Source organism: Serinus canaria, chromosome 10, assembly GCF_022539315.1.
Source record: "Serinus canaria isolate serCan28SL12 chromosome 10, serCan2020, whole genome shotgun sequence".
In the NCBI taxonomy this organism is placed as follows: Eukaryota; Metazoa; Chordata; class Aves; order Passeriformes; family Fringillidae; genus Serinus; species Serinus canaria.
In genome coordinates, this window is record NC_066324.1 from 16,601,151 (window position 1) to 16,628,607 (window position 27,457).

General features: G+C 38.7%; 1 protein-coding gene across 7 annotated transcripts in view; it reads left to right on the plus strand.

The window, feature by feature from the left end:
• Nucleotides 1-27,457, plus strand: part of TLN2 (talin 2) — a 142,117-nt gene that overhangs the window by 39,909 nt on the left and 74,751 nt on the right. For 3 of the 7 annotated variants that reach the window (XM_050978415.1, XM_030228225.2, XM_030228227.2), the window contains 6 exons: nucleotides 14,291-14,461; nucleotides 18,153-18,250; nucleotides 18,899-19,028; nucleotides 20,279-20,431; nucleotides 21,385-21,527; nucleotides 22,930-23,057. In XM_050978415.1, coding sequence (XP_050834372.1) covers nucleotides 14,326-14,461; nucleotides 18,153-18,250; nucleotides 18,899-19,028; nucleotides 20,279-20,431; nucleotides 21,385-21,527; nucleotides 22,930-23,057 — 788 coding nt within the window. In that variant the 5' untranslated portion in view covers nucleotides 14,291-14,325. Of the gene's footprint in view, nucleotides 1-3,042; nucleotides 3,126-9,628; nucleotides 9,719-14,290; nucleotides 14,462-18,152; nucleotides 18,251-18,898; nucleotides 19,029-20,278; nucleotides 20,432-21,384; nucleotides 21,528-22,929; nucleotides 23,151-27,457 lie in introns of those variants that run through there. The other 4 variants (XM_030228226.2, XM_030228229.2, XM_050978416.1 and 1 more) reach the window with 3 other exon arrangements.

Sequence of the window (27,457 nt, forward strand, 5' to 3'; positions counted from 1 at the left end):
TAAAGACAAAACTGTAATTTACTTCTAATTCATAGTGTAGGAATCTGTATAGAATTGAGAAAGTACATTCTGCTTCAGTGCTTTTCTTTATTCAGTTTTCTTGTTCCATAAATAACATCACTAGCATTTGAACCAAAAGCATTTCCTAGAAATGTTGCTATAGCTAAGGAAAGAGAAGAGGAGGGGTGGAGCCAAGGGGCTACTGCTTAGAAATACTCCAAATATTCAGAAAGCCCTGTGTAAACTTCTGCATGTAGGTGCTTCATGCACTCATTGCTCCCACCCTCCAATAATTGTAAACAAATCCTGGGTTCAGGGCAGCTGCTTTGCTGACTGGGCTTCTAGGCAGTCTAATTCCATCTCTGACTACATTCCAGGAAGTGAGGACAATAGAATAAAAAAACAGTGATTAATAGGTTTTTTTAGGGACTCTCTATCTCCCTGTTGATAAGTAAAAAAATATATGGCTGCTTCAGCAGTAAATTAACCCACTTGAAAAATGAATGTTGTTTCCACAGTCATATTTGTTCCAGCTGGTCTTACAATATATCATAGGTCAAGCAACTTTTGCTTTCCCTGGACTCCACAAGATATATTCCTATTTCTACTCTTAAGTATTCTGATGACTTAAAATCTGTGATTTAAAATAAAGTTGTCATATTGAAACATGGTATTCTATTCATTGAGTTACTCTGGTAGTACATGCAAATGAACTGTGTTGTCTCATCCCTTGATGTAAAATGTGAAGACAGCAGTTGCCTTACCTCCTTCCTTCCTAGTCTCATCAACACTTGAATAAGTAGATAGACCCTCCTGATAAACCACAGAAAAATAAATTTCTAGTTACCCATTTTTGGTGTACAGCTTGAAAAAAACAAACTATTGGGGTTTTTTTCTGTGTTGGTGTGATTTTTTTTTTCTTTTGATTTTAAACAATGTTTCTGTTTTGGAACTGCCTTTGAAAAGGGCACATTTCAAAGCAATTTCACAATTATTTAAATCATCGTGATGGTAACAACATATAGTGAATTGGAAAATTTATCTGGGGGCCTTTGTGCAGTGCTGCTAGAAAGAAGCAATATTGGGATGGTCACTTCCTTTTCTGCTATGACTGGTTTTGCTCTTTGCTAGATGTGCTATGGTCTACAGGCATTCAGTTTTTGTTACAAGTCCAGAAAGTGTCAGCGTTTATTGATGGTGGCTCTGAGTAGAGGCGAAGATGCTTCAGCTGCTGCTTTGTGCTTACAGAGCACGGGGACTGGAATGGTGCTGGTGTCTTTGTTAACAGGCTGAGAGCAAAGATAGGTGGCAGGTGCCAGTGACTGAACTACTTCACACCTGCACTTGATACAAATTTTAGAACTTTCCAGTATATGCAAGTATGGAGAAGGATGTAGTGATGTCCAGGAAGTGGGTGAGGTGAGTTCATGGGCTGTACTGAACAGGAATTTGGTATGTTACTGTAATGCAGGTCATTGTCTTGCAGTTCAATCCTTATGCACTGATACAGCCACCTCAGGGAATGCTCAGATGTTCTGTGAGCTGAGCTTGCTTTTATCCTCACCTTATGCTTGACTGGGAAGCCCATGAGGTGCAGGCTGCTGGCAGACCCTTAATTGGATGTAATTGTACATTACTTGCTCATTACTGGGAACTTGGCAGGCATTGAGAAGTCGGATGAGTGTGATCAAGGATCTGAATTTCCAAGTAGAAAATGACTGCATTGCCTATTTTAGTGCAGGTGATCAATTGGGTGCTGAAATAATTGTGGTATGTATCCTGCATTTACTCTGGCCTGCATTAAATCTGTTCACCTGTAGTTAATAATTGAGTTGGTATAGAGCTGATGTTGCTTAAAAGTGCGCTGAAAGCAAAAAATCACTTTTCTAACCAACCAAGACAAGAAAAACATTAAGTGATGAATTTGTTTTATCAGAAATGTTTTTGCCAGCTTTTGTTGGTTAAAATTTGCAAGAATTCTTGTGTTGCTGTGGGCTTTGCTCAGCTAAGAGGCATTCCCTGCTATGTAGCTGTATGAAAGTGTAACTTTATTCTTTATACTTTAACATCCTGGTCTTTCTAAATTGATGCATAAACTGGTTTCAAATTTGGATAGCTGCTGTGGATCAGAACTTCATTTGAACTGTTAGGTTGTCCAGGAGATGTAAAAATGGGATGAGAGCCTTCCATAATTGCGCAATTGGAACACAAACTTTTTCCAGCAGCCAGACCTAGGCCTGGATAATACTGTGCCTGGAGGTGTTTGGAGATAGTGGGTGAGGTGCTGGTGTTTATTTCAGAGCACTCTGGGGATCCAGAAGTGCTAAATGGCTTGTGTGCAAACTGATTTCGCCATCCTCACGATTCTTAAACCACTGTGATATATTAGTTTTTGTTTAGAGTAAAAACTGCCGAAGGATCCTAAGAGAAACCTAGGGGGGGAGAAAATAAAACAAACTAATTAAGAAAGCCTGAAATACCCAAAGGAGAAAACCCAGCTCCTCAAAACAGCCAAAGCTTTTGAAACAGAGTTTGTCATCTTTTAAAAACAAAACTCTCTTTTTACCTTTTTTTTTGCAATCATACTTTGGGAAGGGAGTTTGCCCAGAGAGGCCTGAGTTGTGGTGCTTTAGACTGTTATTCCACACAGGGACAGTAAACCATGGCAAAGCACAGTTAATGCAGAATAAATGGTTTTGAGAGGTAAGTGTGATAGTTTAATTTATGTGAACACCCAGACTTGTGCAACAAGTGTTTTCATAGTTGACACTTTTGGCAATTTCAAAGTGTTTACCTGTAAAAAACGAATGAATTCATTTATTATGAGTTCTTATGTGTGAGTAATTCAGAAGCCTGGACTGAAATTTATTTTCTTGAGCACAAAGACATTTTGGCAATGCAGATTTGACTCCTGAAGGGAAAAGGAAACTTACAACTTCCTGAGTTGTTTTCTTTCCAGTGTGTTGACAGAGGAGGTACTTGAAAAATAGAAATTATTGAACTGGGGATAAGAAAGTAACTTCTTTGTATTTTGTGTTACAGACTTGGTTGCTGAAAGCCTCCCATGTGATCAAACAGTACTTTCAGACAAACTAATTTTCTATTAAATTAAGTTTAATTTTGAGGTAAGGTCCTGTTTAATTTTCTTTGTTATGCATATAATGACACAAAACCTACAGTAATTTAAAGGCTTGTACATATTAGTACAGAATTTTCTTAAGAGTGTATGTGAAATATATACTTCTGTGACTGTGTTTATGAAGAGAGAATCTGAGCTGAAAAATGAATGTGATGTATGAATATTGAAGTGCCAAATAAATATTGTAATTAACAGCCTGGAGATTAACATGACTCTGACAGACGTTGACTGTTTTGAAACAGTTGCCAGGGAGACTGGAGAATATGATCATGTAATAAGTGATTTCTGTAAGCCTTAAGAAAAAGGGCCATGCCTTTCATTGGTATGAAACAAATAGCTAAGATGACTTAACTCTTTCATCTGAATACATGTCAGAGGTGGCAAAAAGAGCAAGGAAAAATCATTACTAGAATAACTTCACAGATATATTACCACTTCTATACTGTAATGCTCTCAGAAGAGAATGTCACTAAATGGTAAAATTGGCTTTGGGCAAGATCTTGATAAATCTCACCCCATGTTCTTCATCTGTTGGAGTTACTTTGACCTTGTCCACATTACTGTTCTAAATGTGGCTCTGGCTTTGACTGCTCATCTGGAAATGGAGCTTGAAATACTGAAAGGTCGCTAATGGAATTTTGTCCTGCAATTCTCCATGTTTGAAAAATGTCTTCAGTGAACTTTCAAAGCAGCCTATAATTAAAGCAACATGTCAGTTTGTATCAAATATGTCTAAGGACAAGGTTAAACAAAGGTGATTTAGGTATATATTGAAGTAGGCTTTGCTAAGAAAAATAACAAAATATGTGAATTTAGCTTCAACCATTTTAAGTCTGCCGAGCTGACATTGAGCTGATTGGTGAGATGTGCTCTTGGTGAGCACATTTGGTGTAGGAGGAGGTTTGACTTCCCATTAGCACTCAGTTGGCAGTGTTCTAGACTCAGTATAATCTAATTGACATGGTGTGTTTGCACACACTGTTGCCCCCTGTTAAAAGTTCAGCTGTGTTTCATGATTCCTTTGTTCCTCTGTCCCTGCTGTAGAAGCAGTGGATGTTTTGGGGTTCAGTCTTGTTCCCTTATGAAATCTAGGTTTTTCTCCATCCCTGCTCATAAATCTTTATAAGGACTTCATCACCTTCTGATCTCTGTCTTTCCCTATCCAGTGGTTGTGAGCTTTTTTTTTACCTTGTGGGTATGAAGTGCTCTTAAAGGTGGAGCTCAGCGTGTGTTGTCCTGTGTTGTCTGTGTTTCGTGGCTGTGACAGAGATGTTAATTGGATGGGTGCAAGCACACTGTTCTTGCTGAGCTTTTCTGTTTTCATTCATGTTGCTGATTCTGGTGGTAACTGAGCTTTCTGCAGGCTCTAGCAATAGGTCTTTTTCCTTTCCTCAGCTACTCTTTTTTCCTTTTTACCCCTTTATTAGTTGTTCAGAGCTCTTTTGACTGGCTATTCCCTGTTTGTTTCTGCTTTTAAGAGCAGTGTCCTTTTTTAATAGAAAATAATTTAGTAATCAAAAAGCAGAGTCTGGCATCTCTGCCCAAACCTGAGGTTCAAAGAAAAAATGTTGAGAGCTGGCACTCAGCCTTTGAGATGGTGAGAAATGGTGAAGTTTTGAAACATGTTGTTGTCCCTTCCCTTCCCTCTCTGTTCAGGTGCTGGCATCAGACAATGAAGGGAGCATGCACTAAGATCATTCAACCTTGCTGCAGTAGCATCAGCCAAACCATTTGTTCCAACAATTGTGAACAGTAGCTATTAATGTGTGTGTGGTAAACTACACATGTGTGTGGCAAATCTCGAGGGGTGATGGAGGCTGGAAGAGCAAGAAAAGTTTTTTTTTGGTAGCTATTTAAACCCATTAGAAGGAGATCACATGATCTCCTGTTTTTCTCTTTGGCATGGCACCAAGTTGTAGACTGTTTGTAAACTGTTGCCTGTAGTTTTCCAGCACTGCCAGGATATGACAGCTCCATGTGACCACCTTTCTCATATGTGTTGGATTACAATTGCTGTCTTCACTCACCTGAAGATTTTTTATTTTTTACTATTTTTTGTAAACTGTTTTCTATCCCCATGACATGAAAATTGATAAAGAATGGTAATTTATTTAAAAATTTGTGTTAATCTCATGTTGATATCAAATTGTGATGGCTTCTGAGAAAAAATTGTCTAGATAGTACTACAGTAGATGGAATAGAGACCTGAGTGTTTAAAGGGTAGAAACATAACTGAATTAATTATAATTTAGATATAAGTAGTGCTTGGATTTGTTTTGAGTTCTCCACTAGGTATTATCTGGCGAAAAGTGTGCTAAAGTAGTGAACTTACATGATGCTGAACTATCTGATTTTAAAGTGCACTTCATTGTTCTGTGTGTGGCTGTTTGAACATAGAAGGGATTTTAGTGCATTCTGTGTTCTTGAACAGAGAAAAAATGGATTCCCTTGCTTAAAGAGTACCTGTAGCTCTGCCTGGGACCCACTTTGCCATGCTTTCCCTGATATAAATCAGTCAGTCTCTGAGCTGTCTATCTGAATTTTCACTAAACAAGTGAGCTCTTTACCAAGCCTCCTGCTTTTGAAATGGGCCTGCAAGAAATAACAGTTTTCCAAGTCAGAAATCTCTTTGCCTTCATCTTGAATTGTGAAGATTCTAGATGAAGAGTTGAGGCTTATTGTGGAAATGATAGTTTGGTTGCCAGCATGACTACCAGTTGTGTGAATCCTCCACATTTTCTGGGCTTACTTAAATAAGTGCAATGCTGACTTGCTAAGAGTACTCTTACATTTATTCAAATAACATTTTATAAATGTTTAATTTTTTCTGCCTCACTTCCTGTTTAAGTGATCTATTTTAAATAATTGACTTAATTGATTTTTGGGACAAATGGATCAAAACCTACTGAGAGCAATTTCAGTGCCTGTTGAGGCTACCATTTCAGATGGAATCAATGAGAGCAGAGAACCATTCCATATAAACCCCATTACAGGACAGGCAAAAAATTACTGTATTTGAGCCTCACTGATTTTCTTTTGTGTAGCAAAGCTGTTTTTGAAGACTTCTCATTCCCATCTAATTCTGAATGGTGATGCTGAGCAGAACTATCCATGTGGATTTACTTCAGTGATTGCAGTAGCTGAGTGGATTTCATATTATCAAATAGTTCAGATTCTGGAACAAATAAGGAAGCTTGGTTATAAAGCCCGTAAGAAATTCAAGAAACCAATTAGTTGCCTTTATGTTCCCTAAGGTAGATAATGAAGTAGATGTATGTGAGGTAACTGTTGACTGCTGTTCTCCTTAAAGAAAATGACAACAAAGTTCCTGGGCAGCATCAGATGATGTTCAGGAGGGTGAAAGGAAAGCAAAAGAAGAATCCATACATGATCTACCATGACAATTTATCTGGGACTTGGCAATACTGTTTCTCTGCCAAAACATGTCACTTAAAAAAAGAAATAAAATTGAAAATGCAAAGTAATAGGTAGAGCACAGCAGGTGAACCCAAGAAGTTTTATCCTAGCTGTGTCATTAAGTGACTCAGGTAAGAACTCTGAGTGGTTTATTACATCTAACTTTGTGGTACCTCCCAAGAATGGCAGGTGGGGCTCAGAAGTTTGAGTGGTGGCTTCAAATAATTCAATGGGGGGGGAAGAAAAAGCATTGAATTGAGTGTGCTCAGAGATTGTTGACCTAGGCATAAAAGCTTTAAAATTGTCCTTCAAAATACTACAGTGTTTAAGCAGTTGAAAATAGTGTGAATATACAGAACTGTTCTAGCCTGGATTTAACAGCCCATTTCTTAGTTCAATGTATTTTTAGTGTGATTTAGAATCTAGGTGAAATGTTTCAAGTAGTCACATCTGCTGCTTTGGAAAATTAGTTTTCTATCAGCCAAACTATTCCACAGAATAGGAACTATTATTAATCATAATTTATTTTTCTTGTCCTATAATTTACATAGGTGCTAGAGATCAGAAATTATATTTGAAGCTGTATAAACATGTAAGAGTATATCCCACTGTAAGCAAGTTGCAGTGCTTGAGATGGACCTGGATTTACCTTCTAGGAGTTGAGTTTAAGAAAATAAAGCACTCCTCTAAAACCCAACAACAAACCCTTTAAAAAGAGGGAAAAACAAACCCACACCAAATGTAAATGTCTTCTATACATCAGATACCATTAAGTAATAGTCTATGCATATATTTACTCCTGTCCTCCCAAGGACTCGGGAGGGGAAACCTGGCCAAAGGATGTGATTCTCTTCTGGTTTCTACAGAAACTCATGGTTTTGCTTTTCTCTTGCAGTCTTCTTGCAAAATAGGAAAAAAGTCTGGAAGGCCTCTTCAAAGACATGTCATTGACTGCCATAGTCAAGGCTCTTGCTGCTGAGGCTTGTGATTTCTCTGTTACAACTAGCTCCAGTCAAGCTCTTTGCTTATCTTATCTAAAAGCTGTTTCAGCTCTGTTTGGGACAGTGACATTCCTTCTGTATTTCTTGCAATTCATACTTCCTTTTGAAGATTTATACAAGCAAGTTATTTTGCAAATATGCCTTTTGACTTAAAAAGCAAGCTGAAGTTCAATTGCTAATAAGCTGACTGTCCTGTAAACAAATCTTAATTAGACCCAAATATTTTGGTCTCTTAGATAATTCTGCTTAAGGGAACTTCCTTGCTGGGCTCTTAGCACAAGAGATGCTGTTGCTGTATGACTATAAAGCATGAACTGAGAATGGTGTCTGTCAATGCTTACTAATAATTACAGCCTGCTCTCATAGTATCCTTTCAAAGCTTGTCCTGGTTCATCTTTGTTTTGTTGTGGGGATTTTTTTCCAAGTTGTTTGTTTGTAAAATTTAGTACTGCATGCTACAGTTAAATGCAGTGAATTTTTTCCTGAGATTCTTGAAGTTTTTTAAGGTAAAAAACTTACCAGCACATGTGGTGTGTGTGTACAGCCATAGTGGTTGAGCAGGGATTTTCTTAAGGCGGGGGGGGGGGGGCGGATTTGAGAATTTTTGCATTTTAATTGTCTGTGCATACTTGCAAACAGAACAAACCATGTTTAGTGCTGCACAGTGTTAAGTTCCTTGTAGTCTAACCAGTGGAAGGAAAGGTTATGCTTTTTTGGTTGCTTGTTCAAACTTCAAGAGTTCTGATCAGCCACCCCAGACAGTGTGTGGTGTCTGAGGTTGTCAGGCTGCTTCTGGATCCTCCAAGTGGATCTCTTTGTACTTGCTGCCCATTTAGAACATCAACTTTTCCCTCTTGGTTTACTGCTCTTACCTCACTTTAAGCTGATTAGAGGGGAACTAAGAGATATTGTTTTGTTTCCTTTCTGACCAGAAGAGATTCTAACTCTAATGACAAGACAACTTCCAGTCCAGTGCTTACAAGTGTGATATTTGTGCATGAGTGACCCCTGAAAGCACCTCACTACACAGTTCCCAGTGGAATGGCAACAACCAGTGATGATATCTTCACAGTGTCTTGTCCAGCAAGGAGTTGATGATGGCCTTGCTGTGACATGTGGGCATACATTTCAGGCATACAACCCTGATAGTTTGGTTCCTGTACTGTGCTCTGGTGGAGAATCAGCTTAGTCTCAGCAAGTCTGTCAATGGCAGCCCCTAAGAGATTGTGGTATAAATGAGTTAAATTGACAGCAATGGAGTACTGAAAAGAGGGCTCCTTGCAATGTGCAGTGCCACCTCTTTTATGATAGGATGCCAACACAGGTGCCATTGTGTGTTTAGAGCAAAATGGGTGTTGTTACTCTCTATGACTGTCTGGCTGCCTTATGGTTCCATTATGGTTGATTTTTGAAGGATGATGCCTTCATTTGCATTCATCATTTTGGAAGTACACAAAGCTATCAGTTCAGCTGGGTTTATACTTCTCAGTGCATGTTGCTCACAGAGGTCTTAGCAGGCACCAGTCCACTAAACAGGTATTTTATATGTACTATGAATTAGATGTTCAACCTCTGTGAACAGCACAAAATGTCATCTGTCCTGTGTTGCTGATGCCCAGTGCCAGCAGGTAGTTGGTGGGAATACTGAAAAGAGTAGAGGACTTCTGTTCCATGGATTTTGTTACAAAGTTACTCTAGTCTAAAAATACATAGCTTTGCCTCTACTAGCATGTACACATACAGGCTTTTAGGCTGTGACAGTCTCATGACCTAGATTTGTGTTTGCTCAAGCTTGAATGAACCAGTTAAGAAATATCTCCAGGGAGACAGACCTTTACTAAATCATGGCAGAGCTTTGCTTTTAACCATAGCACTGGCAGTGACAGCTTTGCTTTAACTGGATGGGCGTGGTCCGGGTCTGGCAGTGTCAGTGGTGGCTGTTCCACCTTTGCTTGGTTGTGAAATGCAGGTGGTTTTGGGCTATGTGTTACCTCAGCTCACTTGGCAAGGATGTGAAATGCACATGCCCTCATAGCATTGAGCTGACATTTTGCATTCTCTGTTTGTTTAGCATTGCAGTTCAGAATATACAGATAAAATCATGGCCTCATCAGCTCAGACACTGTAGATATGAGGGTAGGAATGGTACAAATTAAACCAGGTGAGTAGGTTGATGATCAGGGAGGTCAGTGTGCACTGTCTGGTCTCCCCTCTAAACCCCCCTTCTCCCTGCATATTTATTTTTCTATTTTGTTTTGTTTTGTTTTTGGCTTGAGGGTAGTTGATTCCTGTTGAAATTATGTGATACCACTTTCTGTCCTTATCAATATTAGGAGAAAGAGCTATTTACCTTGTGTTACATGTCTCTTGAGAGGCCTTGTAAAATGCTTGTTGAGATAACTTTGCTGCCCCTTGCCTTGGTCTGTCTCTGTGTACAGCTGTGATGAGGTCAGTGCCACCTTCCCAGTCTAGCAGAGCTGGGCTCTAAGGTACAATTTAGTTTCTTGGAAAATCTTTTCTGGAATTTGCAATTTGTAATTTTGTAATTTTGATTTTATCATGTTAGTTATCTCAGCAAGGTCTTGTGGAATGGAGGCCTGTTTTGTGCATTACCTGAGGCTTACATTCAGAATATTGATCTGACTTGTGAAATTTGCACTAGTGTAGAGTTGGATCCTACACTGATTTAGTACTCTTTTAATGAGCCTGACAAAAAATCATGGAATCTCTCTAATTAGGGCAAGTCTGAACCATTTTAACATAGATGCATTCACAAGCAGCAGACAAAACTCATTTTTGCCTATTGCTACAGAAGGCTTTTTAAGGAGCTGCTTGGGAAAGCCATTTGTTGACGAAGCAGGAGTGGAACAAGGAAGTTTGAGAGTAAATCCATGCAAAAACTGTTCATTTACTGTCATAGCACAGACAGTGTGTAGAAATTACTGTTAGAAAATACCTTTCTAGAAATTACTGTTGGAGCTGAGGGAGGAAGAGATGCAGTAGGATATGAATAAATTCATTTGTTACTCAGCTTTGGCAGTCCTACTAGATGTTGGTTAGTTCTGTTTTGCTCTTCTTGAATGACACCAGGAGTAAAAGTAATTTTAAATTAATTTCCAGTGGAAATTAAGGGTGGGGGTGTTTTGGCATCACTTTCTTCCTGTTAATTTGGGAACATTTCTCAAGCAAATATGTTGGAGCTTTTGTTCAAATTATTAGTTTGTGACTTGCAATAGGCAATTTACAGATTCATTTCATTTCAGGTGAAATAGACTTAATATCTTTTTATATATATATAAGTATTTCATCGAATAACTTTTTTTGTATTTAATGTTCAGATTGTTTCACTGAAAACACCTACTTTACAAAATATGAGGAGATGTTTAGTTTAGTAAATATTGGTCCTTAAAGTTTCAGAATTTTCAGATTTTTCTCTTGCTTTTTTTAATGAAGAGAATGTATTAAAGAAAAATATTTTAACTGCTCATGTATCTGCTTCTAAGCCCACACCTTTGTCATTTATGTAACAGCATCCCAGCTCTAGTGAGGATCTAGGCAGGCAGAGAGCTTTGGGGAAGGATACAGTAACTCAGGTGAGACTTGCAAGAGGGCTGTGCAAATGGCTGGAAGTGTCCTTTGTCCTTCCAAGGGACAGGGACCAGAGCCCAGGGTGACCCAGCTGTGGGGCAGTGTTTGCCTCCTGCTGCAATGCTGTAGGGTGCTCCTGCCATGGATGTTCTGGCTCATGGTGTATAATCACTCCTTAACCCAGAGGCACACATTCCTCCAGCTTTGAGTTATTTTTAAGAACCTTATTGCTGCCTCATTCTTGCTTTACTTTTCAGTCCTTGATAACACCTTGGGAGAATATCTTATTACTTTACCTTCTATCTTATTATCTTGGATAATATGTGATTGAAATATTTGTGCTTGTTTGCTTTGTTGGTGAGGTATCTCTGTGAGCAGAGAGGCCTGCTCATCTTAATTCAAGCACTGCTTAGAATTCTGTTTTGTTCAGATTTTCAGCTCAAGGCTTTGACATACACACTCTGATATATATCTGCAGGCACTGGGTTCTCTGAGTTATGCTCTGTGGCTTTTTTAAGAGCTCAAAGCTGCTGCTATTCCTCCCAAAGCTGTCAGATTCATAATTTATTATTCCAGTCTCCCACCTTGCAAGCACAGATTAGTCACAGTCTGATTTAGAAATTTCCTACTTTATTACTCACAGAGAATTCGTACCAAGCAAACTGTTCCATGTAAAGTTTTCTGAATTTCCAGGGTCCTTTTAAGTTTTGGTCAGCCATTCGACAGACTGAGTGATTGTGGGGGCACAGAGGGTCCGTGACTTGCACAGAGAAATATTTAAATGTGATGTGAATCAATGTATAGAAGATAAAGGGAATGTGGAAGATATTTTCCCCTTGTTTTTCTCTGTGATCTCAGCCCTTTTTCTTGACCAAGTTCTTAGATCTTTTGAGAAAAAACAGCTGTCCTGTTCTGGCTGTTACCCAGGAGATGGAAACTGCCTATCCCATTTATTACTGAAAGCCAAATGGAGAGATTTAGAGCCTGAGGGTAGTCTGGAGGAGGCAAATGAAAACCTTTCTCTTGAGTTTGAGAACATACTATTGGAGGAAGCTGATAAGTCATGAGCTCTTTTTCAGATGAAGCATCCTTTGGTGTCTCTGAAACCAAGAACACTGAACTGAAGGAAACCAGACCACTGATATATTCCTTCTTTGAGTTGAATTTGAGCCTGGAAAAAAAAAATAGGAGTGGTGGTGGGAGGACTCAGTAACAGGTTCCCAATTTGTAAAAGTGCATTAAAGATATCAGGGATAAATTTTCATATTTGTTTATATAGGAAAGGGAAAAAACATTCTTTTGCAGAGTGGAGAACCTTAGTTGAAAACTTGTATGAGGGAGAAGCATCCAAAATGTAGAAGTAGTAAAAAGAAAAATAAAAAATGGAGGAGCTTAGCTGTGGATGTTGTGGACTCCCCTTTTATGGAGCTTTGTCAGGATGGATTAAATGAGCATCTGGCAGGGACAGCATAGGGATGCATCATTTTGCAATGCAAGGCTCTATGCTAGGCTGCCTTTTGATGTTCTTTCTGACATGCATGTTTATGGTTTATGTGTTACATGATCACAAAGTGAAAATACTAAAAAGCTGAGAATCTAAACAATGTACTTTTAATAGAACTTTCTCTAAGACACAAGACCCCTGCTTGTTTTTAAATTAGCCAGAAAAGCATTGTGTCACACTTGACAAGAGTACAGCTTGCTGCTGGAAAGCCATGGCCCTGTTGCTTTTACTGAAACCTGGTGAGATCAAGCCCATGGCTGGGGTGTCACTCTCAGTGGCTTCTGGCACTTCAGAAGGGACAGGAGTGAAGGGAGGGAGGAGGTGTTACCCCCTACATCAGGAGAGGGAGAGGGTGCCAAGAGTTGTATCTGAGGAATAGCTGTGAGCAGGTTGAAAGCCTGTGGATAAGAATCAGAGTGTGAGGAAACAAAGGAAAACCTCGTGGTGGGTGCCTGCTGCAGGCTCCAGGGGAGCTACTGACAAAGTGCTGGTCCTGGGGGGGGACTCCAGCCACTCCTACAACTGCTGGAGAAGCAGCGGCACTGTGAGCCTGGGCAGTGCAGGAGCCTCAGGGAGTGCAGAGAGGGTAGCTTGTACAGCAGGTGATAAACATCCCTTCAGGGTGGATGCAGTCCTGGTGACGAGCAGGGCTCATCAGGGCTGCTGACTTTGGAGGCACTCTGGACTGCCAGGCACTCTGGAATTGGCAATGGTGAGAGATATGGCTTAGATGAAGAGTGAAGTCAGGCCCCTGACCTTGAGGAAAACAAGCTTCCAACTCTTCAGGTTAGTCGCTAGGATCCCCTGGGAAACTCCTATTTAAAACACACACATCAATTTATGCAGAAATTATGTGGGGATTCTAGTGCATTCTGTATTTATGGAGAATGGATTTAAGTTCTGATGAGTTCTTGGAGATCATTGTGGAAAGTCTAGTGATGGAAGAATGGTTTGGACTGTTAAAACAGCAAGGGAAGACACTGGAGACAAAACCCAGACTATCTACAAAATGAAACAATGCAAAAAAGCATCTGTAGCTTCCTGTTTCTGTAAAAAAATGCTGTCAGATTTGGTGTAGATTTTAAATATAGCTGAAATGAAAAATAACTCCTTGAAGCTCTCTGTAGCTGTGCAACAGACTAAAAACATCTAGCAGGTCTGTGGAGACTTGAGAAAAACCATAACACTGTATTGCACCCTTCAGAATCTTCAGGAAGGAGTAGTTATATGCTAAGAAAATCCTGCTTTTGATGAAGTAGTTATTTTAAGCTGTTGGTTACAAGCTAGTCTAGATGATCTAATAAAAATGTATGGTGAGAGAAAAAGAATTTTCTGTCAGCAGTAAATGTTGCCAATATACCCAATAAGTGTGTTGCCTTTTAATGCACCATTTTAACCTACCTTAAAGAAACTATGAACATTTAGTATGTGTACACAAATTTTTGAAAAATGAATTTCCATTACACCAAGAAAAAATACATGTTTTGACTAGTTTCTGTCTTAATGATACTAATGAGACTTCATACAGAAGTGGAATTGAAAAAATGTAATTTTACTAAACTAGTTGCATTTGTTTAATGAAAAACTATGTCAAAGCATTAAATGAACAACTTAGCAACAATGCCACTACTGCTTTTTCAGGTACTTTAGTAGGAAGTTCCAAGTGACCTGGCACCATGGTGGCTCTTTCCTTGAAGATCTGTGTCCGTCAGTGCAATGTGGTGAAGACGATGCAGTTTGAGCCCTCCACGGCCGTGTACGACGCCTGCCGAGTTATCCGTGAGCGGGTGCCAGAGGCTCAGACAGGGCAAGGTGAGTTCCTCAACTTGTCCTTCCTCACTCCATTGGCTGAATTGAAAATGGACACAAACCCAGAGGGGTTTTTGACATTATCCTGTTTCTTCATTTTTTTTTTATGTTGGAGAGTGTTCAGTTTGCAGGCAACCATGACATGGGAAGAGATGAGAACCTTGACTCCATGTTTCAGAAGACTGATGTATTATTTTATGATATATATTATATTAAAAGATAAATGATATGTTAAAACATTACTATAAGAACAGAAGAAAGGATTTCATCAGAAGGCTAGAAAGGAATCAGAATGATGATAAAATCTTGTGACTGACCAGAGAGTCCAAGACAGCTGGGCTGTGATTGGCCATTAATTAAAAACAACCACATGAGACCAATTGAAGATTCACCTGTTGCATTCCACAGCAGCAGATAATTATTGTTTACATTTAGTTTCTGAGGCCTCTCAGCTTCTCAGGAGAAAAAGATCCTAGCAAAAGGATTTTTCATAAAATATGTCCGTGACAAGAGAGTTTGGTTTGTTTTTTTTCTTTTAAATTTAAGTTGTTGGGCTCTGGAGTGAAAGGAAACAAGTGCAAACAGATTTTTAAGGGACAAAAAGTAGCTGAGTTGTTGTCAAAACTGAAAACATTTCCCTGACTGCCCTAGAAGACTCAAAACTCTAGCAAAGAGCTCAAAGACCTTAGCACAAAGTCAAAGACACCTGTACCTTTGATTTTAACCCATAGAAACAATTACCAACTTTGTGTGAAGATTTACAAGCCACAAAAGTTTAAGTAAAATGATAGCTAACTTGTCACAAAGTGAAAAAGTAAAAATTAAGTTTTTAAAATAGAAGTTCAAAAAGCAAAATAAAAAAATCTAAATGTATCTTTTCTTCTTCTTGTCCTCCATCTTCTGCTGTAATAGTGGCACTTCTAAATTAGTTTAAAGTAAAGACAAACTGTCTAACATAAATAGGTATTAAAAATTATTATAAATAAAGTACACATAGTTTCTAGTATAAGAAACTAACACCACCCCAAAAGCAGTCAGTGTGCCTCAACTCAACCCGCTAAAAAAACCTCAACTAGTCAAAAAATGAATGTATTAAATAAAAAAAAACCCTTAAAAACCAAGGTTAAAAAATCTCAACTTCTTTAGTTGCAAGACTAAAAAAAAAAACAGTTCTTTAATAGCTCAAAAGCCTTTTCAGCAATGCAAAACCCTGGGTGGGCATGATTCTTTGAGCTCTTTGCTAGGGTTTTGAGTCTTCTAGGGCAGTCAGAGGAATGGTTTGGGTTTTCACAGTTGTTTTTCTTCCTTTTGTCCTGACAAAGGTTTTCCTACAATGGATGCTTTTAGGCTTCTTAAATATCTTGTTTGCCTAAAAGATGAGAAATTGCTCTCCTGCTTGAAGAGCTTTTTTTTTTTTTTTTTGGTATTGCCTACTTAAAGCAGTGTTCTGGCGATGTGTTCTGAGAAAATCTGCACAGACTTATTTTGTGCCACAGCAAAGTGACAACACAAATTGCAAAAGAATGGCTGGGTACCTCCAAAATGTGCAAAGAGAAATGTTTGAAACTGGTTAATAACTGAAATCAGCACCATGCTGTGCATACCATAGTTACCATGGTGCTACATGTTAATCAAATGTAACTCTTGTACCTATTGAGCAAATTAGGTGAATACAGACTGGGAAACACCATGGTTGAAAGATCTTTTTAACACAGCCAGAGTTGTCAGAAAATTCAGATACTTCAAAGCCCTTTGGTGCTGCATTTTATATGATGCTACCAGAATGTAATTCTTAAAGCAGGGTGTTTATTGAGGTTTCAGCTCTCAAACTTACAGCCATTTCAAAAATCTTGTTAGAAAAACTTACAAGTAATGGACTTCATTACTGTTACTGCTTTCAGGAGTCCTTTGGAAATCTAGTCACAGAGCTTCAATTTTCTGATAAAAGTTGTGCATTTATACCATGCTGGTCTCTCAAGGCAGTGATTGTAGACAGTTGTTGAATTTGGAGAAGCTGAGTGTTAAATATCCCTGAACATCATGAACCTCAAAGAAAAGCCAAGGAGATCTCAGATTTTATAGTGAGGCTTTTCCTTTGCTTATGACTGCAGTACACTTGGAGTCTTCAAAAAAATGAGATTGAGTGATGAACAGAAATGTTTTCAGCACATCCTTTCCCTTTCTTGGCGGCTGTTAAAATGTGTTTGCCTGTTCAGAAGACTCATGGTGATGCAGTACAGTTGATAAAATGGTTCTGCACAACAGAAAATGTACTTATGGCTGTCAGCTGAGCACATTTCACTGCTCCCACAAGCCTGGTCCCAGCACAAAGGTGGCCATGATTTTCATGTGCAGCTGCAGAGCTCCTGCTGTTTCATTACCAGCTGCATGCACCACAAATGAGTATCAGAGCACTCTGTGCTTCCTTGGTACTTCTGTGCTCTGGGCAAGGCACTTGGTCTGCTTCTAAGGGTCACAACCTATTTATAGGCACAAATTCTAAAATCCTACAGAAGTGATTCTGTATTGAATCTGTATCATCAATATCCCTCTATGTACAGCTCACTTGACCTTTCAGGGGAGTTTTTAATTAAGGTCAGCAGGGAAAGTTTTTCATCTTAGTTGTTTTTGGAAGGGTTCTTCCTTTTAAATTGGGTATCTGTAAGTCAGTTGCACATTTATCAGTTATATTTGAGGTCTTTTGTATAATTGCATAAATAATAATGTGTTTAAGGTAAATTATTGCTGTGCATGGCATTTAAGGATGAAATATTATCAAAAATTTATAGGTATTTTTACCTGGCTGTCTGGCCAAAGGGTCCACACATGGCTGACTGTAACAAGGTTTGGGCCCAGAGCTGCTGTAGCAGAGTCTGCACTGCTGGCCATGAGAAGGGGCATTAGCTTAACCTGCAGAACTGCAAACAGAGCAGGCTCAGCTGCTGAATGGTTGTTTGTTGTTTGTGAAGTATAATCTGTATTGATTTTTCATGCATATGGATAGACCTTAAATTAACAGTATGATGCTTCATTTTGTGTCTGGAATTTAGTCTTTGAAACCTAAGCCTGGGTTTGGTTTCATGTGGCAATAAAAATTTTATCATTTGCTTCTGAAAGAATCAATTGACATTGTTTAGCCTTCAAAAGATACAAGGTTTTGCTGTGTTTGCCATGGGTATAATTCTAGAAGCCTTGTATATTTTTAAATACCTAAACCTGAATGACCTACCCAAAAGATTCCCAAGTTTATAATAAACTCATGCTGTGGAGAGTTGAAAGCAAACTATGTTTTGAAAATAGAACTGCTGCTTGAAATAGTACACTATGGTTAAGGCCAAACTTGCTTGTATTTTTGGTTAGTCAATTCCAAAGCAGGATCTGTGAGCATTTAAAAAAGGTTGTCTCAAAAAAAAAGGAGTTATATTTATAATACACAGTAGATGTGACATGTGAAGATGTGATGGCATAGTGAAGCTTTTTTTCAAGTCTTCTGTAAAGCCTAATGTACCCTGCTATCTGCTGCTAAACTAAAATTTTCATAGAGCACAGAAAAATATTCTATCCCAGTTGATTAAGAATGGAAGGTAAGTGTAATGTAGGCTTAACCCTGAATCTGAATAGCCCTGAATAAAACCATGTTGGCTTTATTGGGTTTGGTGTTTTTCAATGTGTCTCTGTCTGTTCTGCCCCACAGCCTCTGACTATGGATTGTTCTTGTCAGATGATGACCCTCGAAAAGGTATTTGGCTGGAGGCTGGGAGGACACTGGATTACTACATGCTGAGAAATGGGGTATGGTGCAAGTCTCCTGCTTCCTTCATCACCGTGTTCTTAGAAAACTTGTTTCCTAAATAACAAGAAGAATGTTCAGCATTTGGAGGGCTGGGAGGGTCTTGAGTCTGTTCCTGAACTTGACCTAGTCCTGTTCCTTGCTGTGCCTCAGAGATCAGTTTTTTCCTGCACTCAGGTTGTGACCGTGAGCTACTGTGGTCAGTAGTGTCTTCAGAGAATGATTAACAGAAAGTTGAAAAATAACTTTGGTTATATACTTTATATTTGATGTGACCTTGTGTTAGGGGTGGTTTCTTGTATCCTGGAGGTGGTGAGGTCACACTGGCTCATGTTCTGGCCAGCTTGCTGCAGCCACAGTGTTGCAGTCCTTTTGAAATGCTGGACTAGATTTCACAGCACAAAGATATTTTGGTCTATCCTGCCTTGACTAGGTCTTGCCACTTAGAACAATCCTTGAAAAATGACATTGGCAGATCTAAAAGCAGTCACTGCTTAAGTTGATTAAATGAGTACCTTTGCCTATACTGTAACAAAGGAAAAATGCAGCTTGGAGGGTGGGGAGGGAATCCTGTTTTAGGCATCTGAGGTAGTGCTTTGGCTTGTGGTGGCTTCCAGAAGCATTTAGAAACAGTTGTGTTTATTTCCTAGGATATATTGGAGTACAAAAAGAAACAGAGACCTCAGAAAATACGTATGTTGGATGGTTCAGTGAAAACAGTCATGGTGGATGATTCTAAAACAGTGGGTGAATTGCTGGTTACCATTTGCAGCAGGATAGGTAAGGTTTTGGGACCCACATGCTTAAGAATTTGTTCTTCTGTTATATTTAAATTTTGATTGTTAGGATGTTTGTGGCTAGAAGTTGGCATACATGTGAAAATTTTCAATTTGTTTTAAGTTACTACTTACCAAACACTTTCTTGAAACCTGTTGTCCAGGTTTTATCAAAGTCTGTAGAGAGTCAGCTGTATCCTTAGACTTCAGGATTTAGCAGTTGAAGGCACAAAGTTACCCAACAGTACAGGTACCAATTTTTTACTGTACATTTCATTTATGTACTCTTTCCTGCTATGAGATAAAGGTTTAGAACTGAATTTATACTCAGTCTTAATGGGATAAAAGGGGGACATTGCTGAAATGCACCTAAACTTAGGACTGTGTGTTATGATTAAGAGTTGATCACAGAATTGTATAATTTGTAAAAATACATACAGAAGCCATCCAGAGCAGCTGGTCAAAAATATGTGATATTGCTTACAGTCTGTCTCAATACTTAGCTAAATAGACACTTTTTAAAACAAATTTGATGTATTTAATACATGCACTACAAATATGCATCCAATTTAAGTCTTAAAACTGCTTATATTTCGTTTAGAGTGGAAGCAGCTCTAATTTGATTTATACTACCTTACTTGGAAAGAGAATAATCTATTTCAGTTTTGAGGTTTTGTATGTTGGATTCTAATGTGCTGTAACTAATTTACCTCAAAAATTAGTTTGATTTATTTTCATGAATGTGGTCATGTAGGTGAGCATTTCATTTGCTGTCTGGTGTAACATAAACATACTTTCCCAAACAGTACAGAAAAACCCAACAGAACAAAGAAATGGGAACAACTTAGCATAAATGCTAAATATTTTGAACTGATTTTTGATTCAGTTTCATGTAAAATTCACAGGAAGAGTTGAGTCATAACACTTTAAGCAAAAAAATCATGAATTTCACATGGTTTCTGTTCCTCAGTTGGCTCTGCCACATTTCTTTTACATCATGGGCAATCTCAAATTGCTCAGTCCTCAGGAAGCAATTGTAGGCATCCATGAATGGAAATTCACCATAGCCTGTCTCCATTTTGAGTTTACAGTTATTTTACATTCCATCATGTTTTTAAACTGGCAGCTTCTCTTGGGTAGGCAGCAGAAAAAAAAAATCTTAATACCTTTCTGAAAGTGGCAAATGCACCATAAGACAAAGAAATAATGTACTGAAAAAATGAGGTCAGATATTGGATTTATTTATAATTCCAGGAATAACAAATTATGAGGAGTATTCATTAATCCAGGAGAGCATTGAAGAGAAGAAAGAGGAGAGTACAGGAACACTTAAGAAAGACAGGACCCTGTTACGTGATGAAAGAAAAATGGAAAAACTGAAGGCCAAGCTTCACACAGATGATGATTGTGAGTAAAGTATTCCAGGGTAATTCTTAGATTAATATCTTTCCACATTATAGTGCAAAGAAGCCATGCAGAGGCCATTCAGTGGGTTTCACTTGGTTCCTGGCTGTATTTTGCATCCCTTTTATATGAAGTGCTGTCTGCAATTGAGTATTTTTTAAATTAACTGAATGGGTAGGTTTGAGAGTTAGCAGGTGTTCTGAAGTGCATTTGCTATGTGTTTGGTAGGGGTATTCCAACTTCAGTTGGAATTCAGAAAGGTTGGTTTTGTCCCTTCATTAAAGCTGGATATTTAATAATTGATTCCTACTGAAAGCCATCAAAAGGTAGTTTTGTGTTTGAGAGTGTAAGTTTTGAACTGTAAGTGAAGTTTGCCAAAGAACTAAGACAGTATTTGATTTGGTTTGTGTGCTAAGTCATTGTAATTGGTTTTTCTGTTTTACTGTAAAACACTAAGGTTAACTGTAAGTGGCAGGAAGATGTTTTAAAATGGTGTTCAGGGATAAGAAAGGTAAACAGAATCATTAGTGTTAGAGGTAAAATGTGGTACACTTATTTTGTTGTGAAGCTTTAAAGATACAAATTTACTAGTAAAACATCTCTGTAGTTGTTTCTTCAATATTAACAATGTTTATGCTGCAGTATAATCCTTGTTTCTCAGCAGTGCTGTTTTACAGTTCTCATTTGTAGCAAACCTTCAGCACTGATGACTAGCACCAGAAATGAAACTCCACATTTCCTGTGGAGTTTCCCCCCACAGTGGAAATGCCAGTTAGCCCCGAGTGTGACTAGGGCTGTGAGCCCTGCAGCAGTGTGGGTTTAACTGGGGGCATGGCTGTGCCTCTGTTGCAGTGAAGGGCTGATCACAGTTCCCCACAGTGGAAATGCCCATTATCCCATTGTTTGACAAGGGCTGTGTGGATTTTACAGTGGGCATGGCTGTGCCTCTGTTGCAGTGAACTGGCTGGATCACAGCCGCACCTTCCGGGAGCAAGGAGTGGATGAGAATGAAACGCTGCTCTTGAGACGAAAGTTCTTCTATTCCGACCAGAATGTGGATTCAAGAGATCCTGTTCAGCTTAATTTGCTCTATGTTCAGGTACAGTACTTTCTGCCTTGTCTGAGGAAACCCATAGAGATTAATTAGAATAAAAATACACTGCTCAAATATTCCATCCTTTAGAATTCCAGTTCTGGATGTGATTTAGTTTTGCTCTTTTGTCTAGCCCTCCGAAAACACCTGAATGATAGTAGAGAGGCTTTGCTGATTTTTTTTTTAATCCAATGCTTTGAACCCTGTCATGGACACTGAGCCAAAAATCCACTGGCTTTCACATTCTGCTTCCCTAAAATTGGCACATATCTTTAGTCCAAAGTTGCTCTCTTTAGTTCCCCTCTCCTCCCTCTCCTCCCTCTCCTCCCTCCACTCCTGTGAACAGCTTTCTGTTTTTCATGTCTTTTTCTCTTCTACCTGATCAGTGAGACTCCTTTCTAATCTTCAACCCAGACAGCACACAAGGCAGGCAGGTTTTCCAGCAGAAGGGGCCATGTCATGTAACACAGTAGGAGTCCATCTAGACTGGTTTCCTAAGCTGTCAGAGGGACTGTGCATACCTTAGCAAAGCCAGGAGCTTTATGCAGGAGATAGTATTTAACTGAAGGTGCCATTGCAGTTGCCTGCAATTCAGTCTGAAAAAAAAAAAGTAGGCTTTAAATTCTTTGTTAAAGTTTTGGGGTTTTTTTTCAAAGAAAAAAAAAATTGAAAGTTTGATGAAATGTGCTGTGTTATACCTGATTTGCTATAAATTACATTTTAAAAATCTGAGGCAAAAGGTAAGGCTGTTCTATTGCTTGTAGAACAGCTGTAGCTCTTTGAAGTATTTTAGAAGACTCTCATACTGAGCTGTTCTGCCACTGAAATATTTCATCCAGGCTGCTATGACAGTATGTGTTGATAATGCTTTGTTTATGGGTAGGTGAGCCTTCTACTGCCAGAGCTATAAAATCTGTCATCTTCAATGACTACCAAATTTACACAGAAGGAAGAAAAATGCTGTGGGCCTGTCCCTGTTGCCATATCTGTTACAGTAATTTTGTTTTTACCCTCTAATTATGGAGATGTTTTTCCCTCCTACATGAGGCAGTGGGATGAAAGCTTTTCCATGTGTGTGTTTGCACACACATGCATCTGTACGTGTGTGTGTACATAGACAGAAGTTCATGTGCAGGTTGTGTTTTGTTTACTCCTGCATCAGGAAATGGCTGCCAAATTCTCTTTTTGATCAAAGCTGATACAACCATAGCTTCGGTAAGTCTCCATAGACACTCACCATGAAATAATCTAGCCCTTTGTTTGATTAGTCACATACATATCCAGAATGGAATGATAAAGGCATTCAGAAGGAAGAGGGTGTGTTGCTGGCTGTGTTCAAGCTTTCAAGGAACTGGAGATGGATTAGCTGTTTGGGTGTCTCTGACACATCTTTGTTTGTCTCCTCTAGGCTCGTGATGACATTCTGAATGGCTCCCATCCTGTCTCCTTTGAGAAGGCTTGTGAATTTGGAGGCTTTCAAGCACAGATCCAGTTTGGACCTCATGTAGAACACAAACATAAACCTGGATTTTTAGAGTAAACACTTCTAACTTCTAAATTTGGGTGACCTCAAGTGTAACTAATGTTGAGTTGTCACAGATTAAGCACATTTTATTACTCCAAGCAGAGGTAATCAGATTCAGTGTATTTTCAATAGCAAATCTCCCAGTGAAAGGAGCTTTATTGCACAAATCAGCAACCTCAGCTGCTGAGGGGACCTTTGGCAGTGGCTTATTAGACAGCACTAATCAGGACACTGGCTCCTCCCAGAGTGCCACTTAAGTACACACTTAGTACCAGGAAAGTACAAGAATGGAAAGAAGTGTTGTCATTTGAATAAAGGGAATACTCCTGTGTGTAGAAATTAAATTTTCAAAACTTTTTGGTGGCATTAATCACTTGGTCAGATTCAGCCTCTCATGGCATTGTATGAATGGAATTCTAGACCTGTGCTCTTTGTGTCAGGCCAGGACAGAAGTCCTGCTCACAAGTGGCTCATCCTTTCATCTTTATTGTGACACTCAATTTGCTGCTATTAGGAGGGCAAGATGAGTTTGACTGAAATTTAGATGTCCTATTTTTCTACTGATTTCAGTTTTCTGATTGGCTTACCTGCAGTAGAATTAACCAAGAGCTGAAGTCTGAGGAAGGCAATGTAGGAAGGTAAAAGAGAGCTATTTACTGCCCAGTCCATCAAGCCTTGCCTACACTGGGGGGGCTCATTAATCCTTAATTGGAGGCACACAGCAATGGGTGTGTGTTTGGTTTCTGTCCTGTTCCACTGGCAGAGTACTCAGTGCTGCCTCAGGCTTCCTTTGAGAGCCACTTTGGGGTTTATGGTATCTCAGGGAACCACTCTGAGGTGATGTCTTGCTGTACAATGGGCAGTGCTGCAGCTCTGCTTGTCTCAAACACTTTGCTTCTGAAGCCTGTTCCTGAAGCAGCAGTTCAGTTATGCAAACAAACATCTTTCAGTTCCAATTAATAATCAGCTTTTCTTTTTACTGTCTGTCTGCTCTTGACTGACCCATGAATGTTTCCCATTAGAACTACTGATGTCTAAGAATTACAGGGGCCCAGTGTAACAGCTTCAGTGTACTCCTGCTTTTTATTTCCTAGAGCTGTGATCACTTAGGCAACAATCTTTCTCTGGGATTTGTCCATTGTCTGCTTATTCTTCCCTTCTCACTCCACTCACTGAAGAGTATTCCTGCAGCAAACCTTTGGGCATTATGTCATGATAAGCTCATGTTGTGTCATGGTCACAATTTCAAGACTTAGGTCTTCCCAGCAATGGTTGCTTTTCAATTTTAAAGCAGTGATTTCCCACAAGCTTAACCAGTGGCTTTTGCAAACTACTGAACAGCATTCAGTTGCTTAAACTTTTTAGGATTTTCTAATGCACTGCTTGGTTTTTTTCAGTGGAAAGTTTCTTTCTCTTTTCTTTAAGCTCCCATATAGTGAGTGTGTTTTATGGTGCACTGAAGCTGCTTTGTAAGCATGTACTACTTGTACTTTGTATGCAGTGCTGGACAGTTTGGAGCCCATCATGAAACAGTCATCCCTCCTATAATGTGCATTATGCTTTTTTAATCCTAATAGGGATGAAAGGTATTAATAACTGAACAATCTGTTAGAAAAGTAATGTTACTCCAGTGGAAACCATTTTGAACCAGAATTCCAAAATTCAGAACCTTCTTATATACAGTAGGGCATTTTTCTCTGCTCTTGTTTTATTTTCATTTAGGGCTTTGATTGCATTTGAACCAAACTTGGCAGGTGACCAAGTGTAATTGCTCTCTGTCCTGGTGTTTAATCAGTTACATAAAATTAAGCATTTCTTATTTGGAGGTAATTCAGTTTTTTCCTCTGTAGATGAACCTGCTCCAGAACTCTAAGTCCCTGGTCATTGTCTCCTAATTTGAAGAGTACATGCTTATTTAGTGGTGATATCTTTATTTTACATAGCCATCATGGCAGCCTTGAAACTTCATGCTTTTGTTTTGTGAGTCTAAGTGAGCCAAATGATCCTGGCTCACTATGAACAATATAGAGAAAAGTGTAGGTAAATGCTCTTTTTTTTCCCTGAAGATTCATGTCTTAGCCTTTCAGAAAAAGTCATGTTTTTTTTATTCCCTTGAAAAAGAACAAGCTTTTTAAAAAAATTCATCCAACTATTTTCTACTGTTTAATGCATAAACACTGATAATTTTCAAGTAAGAAAGTAGTTTTTTTTATTTAAACTGTATGCTGTAGCTCAATATGTGAAATACATTTGAGAGGTAGCCAGTCCCTCTCTACCGAAACCTTAAGATGCTACAGGTTCCTTTAAGGAGAATCTGTCAGCTCATAAAAAAACCAGCACAGCACTAGTATTTAATGCTATTGTTTGGAAACAGCTTAGCTTAGTTGCCTGTCTACAATATGTTTGTGTAGAGACACCTTTTGTATCCTTTTTTGTCATTGCTAAAATATTCTTGGCACAGATGAAGATTTTTGCCTGCCTCTTGCTAAGACATTGGTATTGGTGGATGGAATTCAACATGAAGCTCATGCCAAAGTAAATTGTGAAAGCATTAAACTGTCAATTTAAAAGTAGTCCTTCTTTGTGGTACAGATCTAGCTTTGCATGGCACCTGCAGAGGCTACCCTGGGCTGAATTTGCTGAGAGAATATCTCATCAAGAGCTCACACTGTTCCTCTGCAGATGGGAAAGGAGCTCCTCAAACTACACACCTGCACTTCTGTGCAAGCACACTGGCAAACAGGCTGCAAGTGATGAGTGAGCTGGATGCTGAGCTCAGTTCTTGAATCTAACCTGCTTTGCTGAATTAAGATGTGTTTTTTAACATATTTAGGCTAATGAGAAACAATCCAAGTGTTGGCACTCATGTAACTTTTTAAGGAACTGCAAGATGAAATGCAGTGTAAGCCAAGTGAAATCAACACTGCTTGCTGTTAGCTGGGGTGTTTTTTACTGAGTTCAATGTGCACATTCTGATAGGTGTAATTTAGGGGATTTAAGAAGGCTAAATTATATTTCCATTGTTTTTGCTAGCTCCATTAAAAAGCTGCAAAATAAAGTGTCTATAAAGAAGATATCTGGATTATAGGTAGAATTAATATGACTTCAGTTCACCCTTTCAGATGAGGTGATCACTTGCCTCTTGATTTAAAAGTAGTGGAAGGTGATAGAAAGAAAAAACTTCCAATCCAATTGGCACCCACGTGTGCAGGGGTATTACAGTTGCTGCTTAGTGTACAAAGCACAAAGTTGTTTTCTTAGCCCTTGCTGCTTATGAGGCTCCAAGTAATGTTTGCTTAGAAATGTTTTTAAAGTGTTATATTAATTAAAAATTAAGTAGGCAAGCTTAAGAAGGTAATGGTTTTGATAGTTTATCTGTATACAGATAGCTGAGAAAATTAGCTAATAAAAGATGATTATTTCAAGTGTGTTGATAGCTATAATCTATTTGTTTATATAAATCGATTTCCAGAATGAAACTTTGTTTAATTCAGGTTTGGTTTTGTTGTTTTCTTAGTTTGCTTTGGAATTGAATTTAACTGAACTGGTTTGAACCTGTGAAATTCTGTATAAAACCACCAGTTGTTTCACAGTAGATAGACCAGCTTTTTAAGATAATAAGCTGTATTCAGTCCTTATCTACAGTTTTAATTTGGCTCTCCAGCCTTCCCTACCCTATGATGTGTCTTTGTAAATAAGTCCCCAAGAAGAGATTTCTTTATCATGGATAAGTGAGATGTAGCTCTGAGAACATCAGAAGAAAGATTAGCAAGGAAAGTTGTTCTTACTTTGTTTTATAATATGGAAAAGACCAAATGTTTGATCTCAGTACTGAGTAATATTTTTGAAGCACAAAATCTTAATTTAGTGTTTTGATCTATTTTTTGATTGTCTGCAATGGCAGTCTTTTGTGTTTAAAAACACAAACAAAAAAATGCACAGTAATATAAATAAAAAACCCAACAAAAACACCCTCAGGATATAAAAACAAAGCAACTCCCACAGAACAGTTGAGCAATATTTTTGCCACTCTTATTTAAAACAATCCATCCTTCTCAAAATGTCTAACTTTGTATCCCAGTAGGTAGTCTAGCCTTCAGTGTTAAGTGTTGCTTGTTTACTGAATAAATCAGAATAAGGAGGACTTTCTCCAGTCCTACTTTTTCTATGATTCTTAATTGTCCAAAATACGGGGAATCCTTAGGGACTAATTATTTAAATTGTGCAAGTTTCTTCAGGTGGAAAAAGACCTGCTGAATATATGACATAGTTTCATCAGAGTAGAATATTCCAGGTGGGAAGGTACAATCCAGAACAGTTATTTGTTAAAGCATGATGCTGTCATGCCCTCAGGTTAGGCTGAAATCTGGCTGAGATCAAGGGTGATTATACACAAGGAGGGGCAGATGAG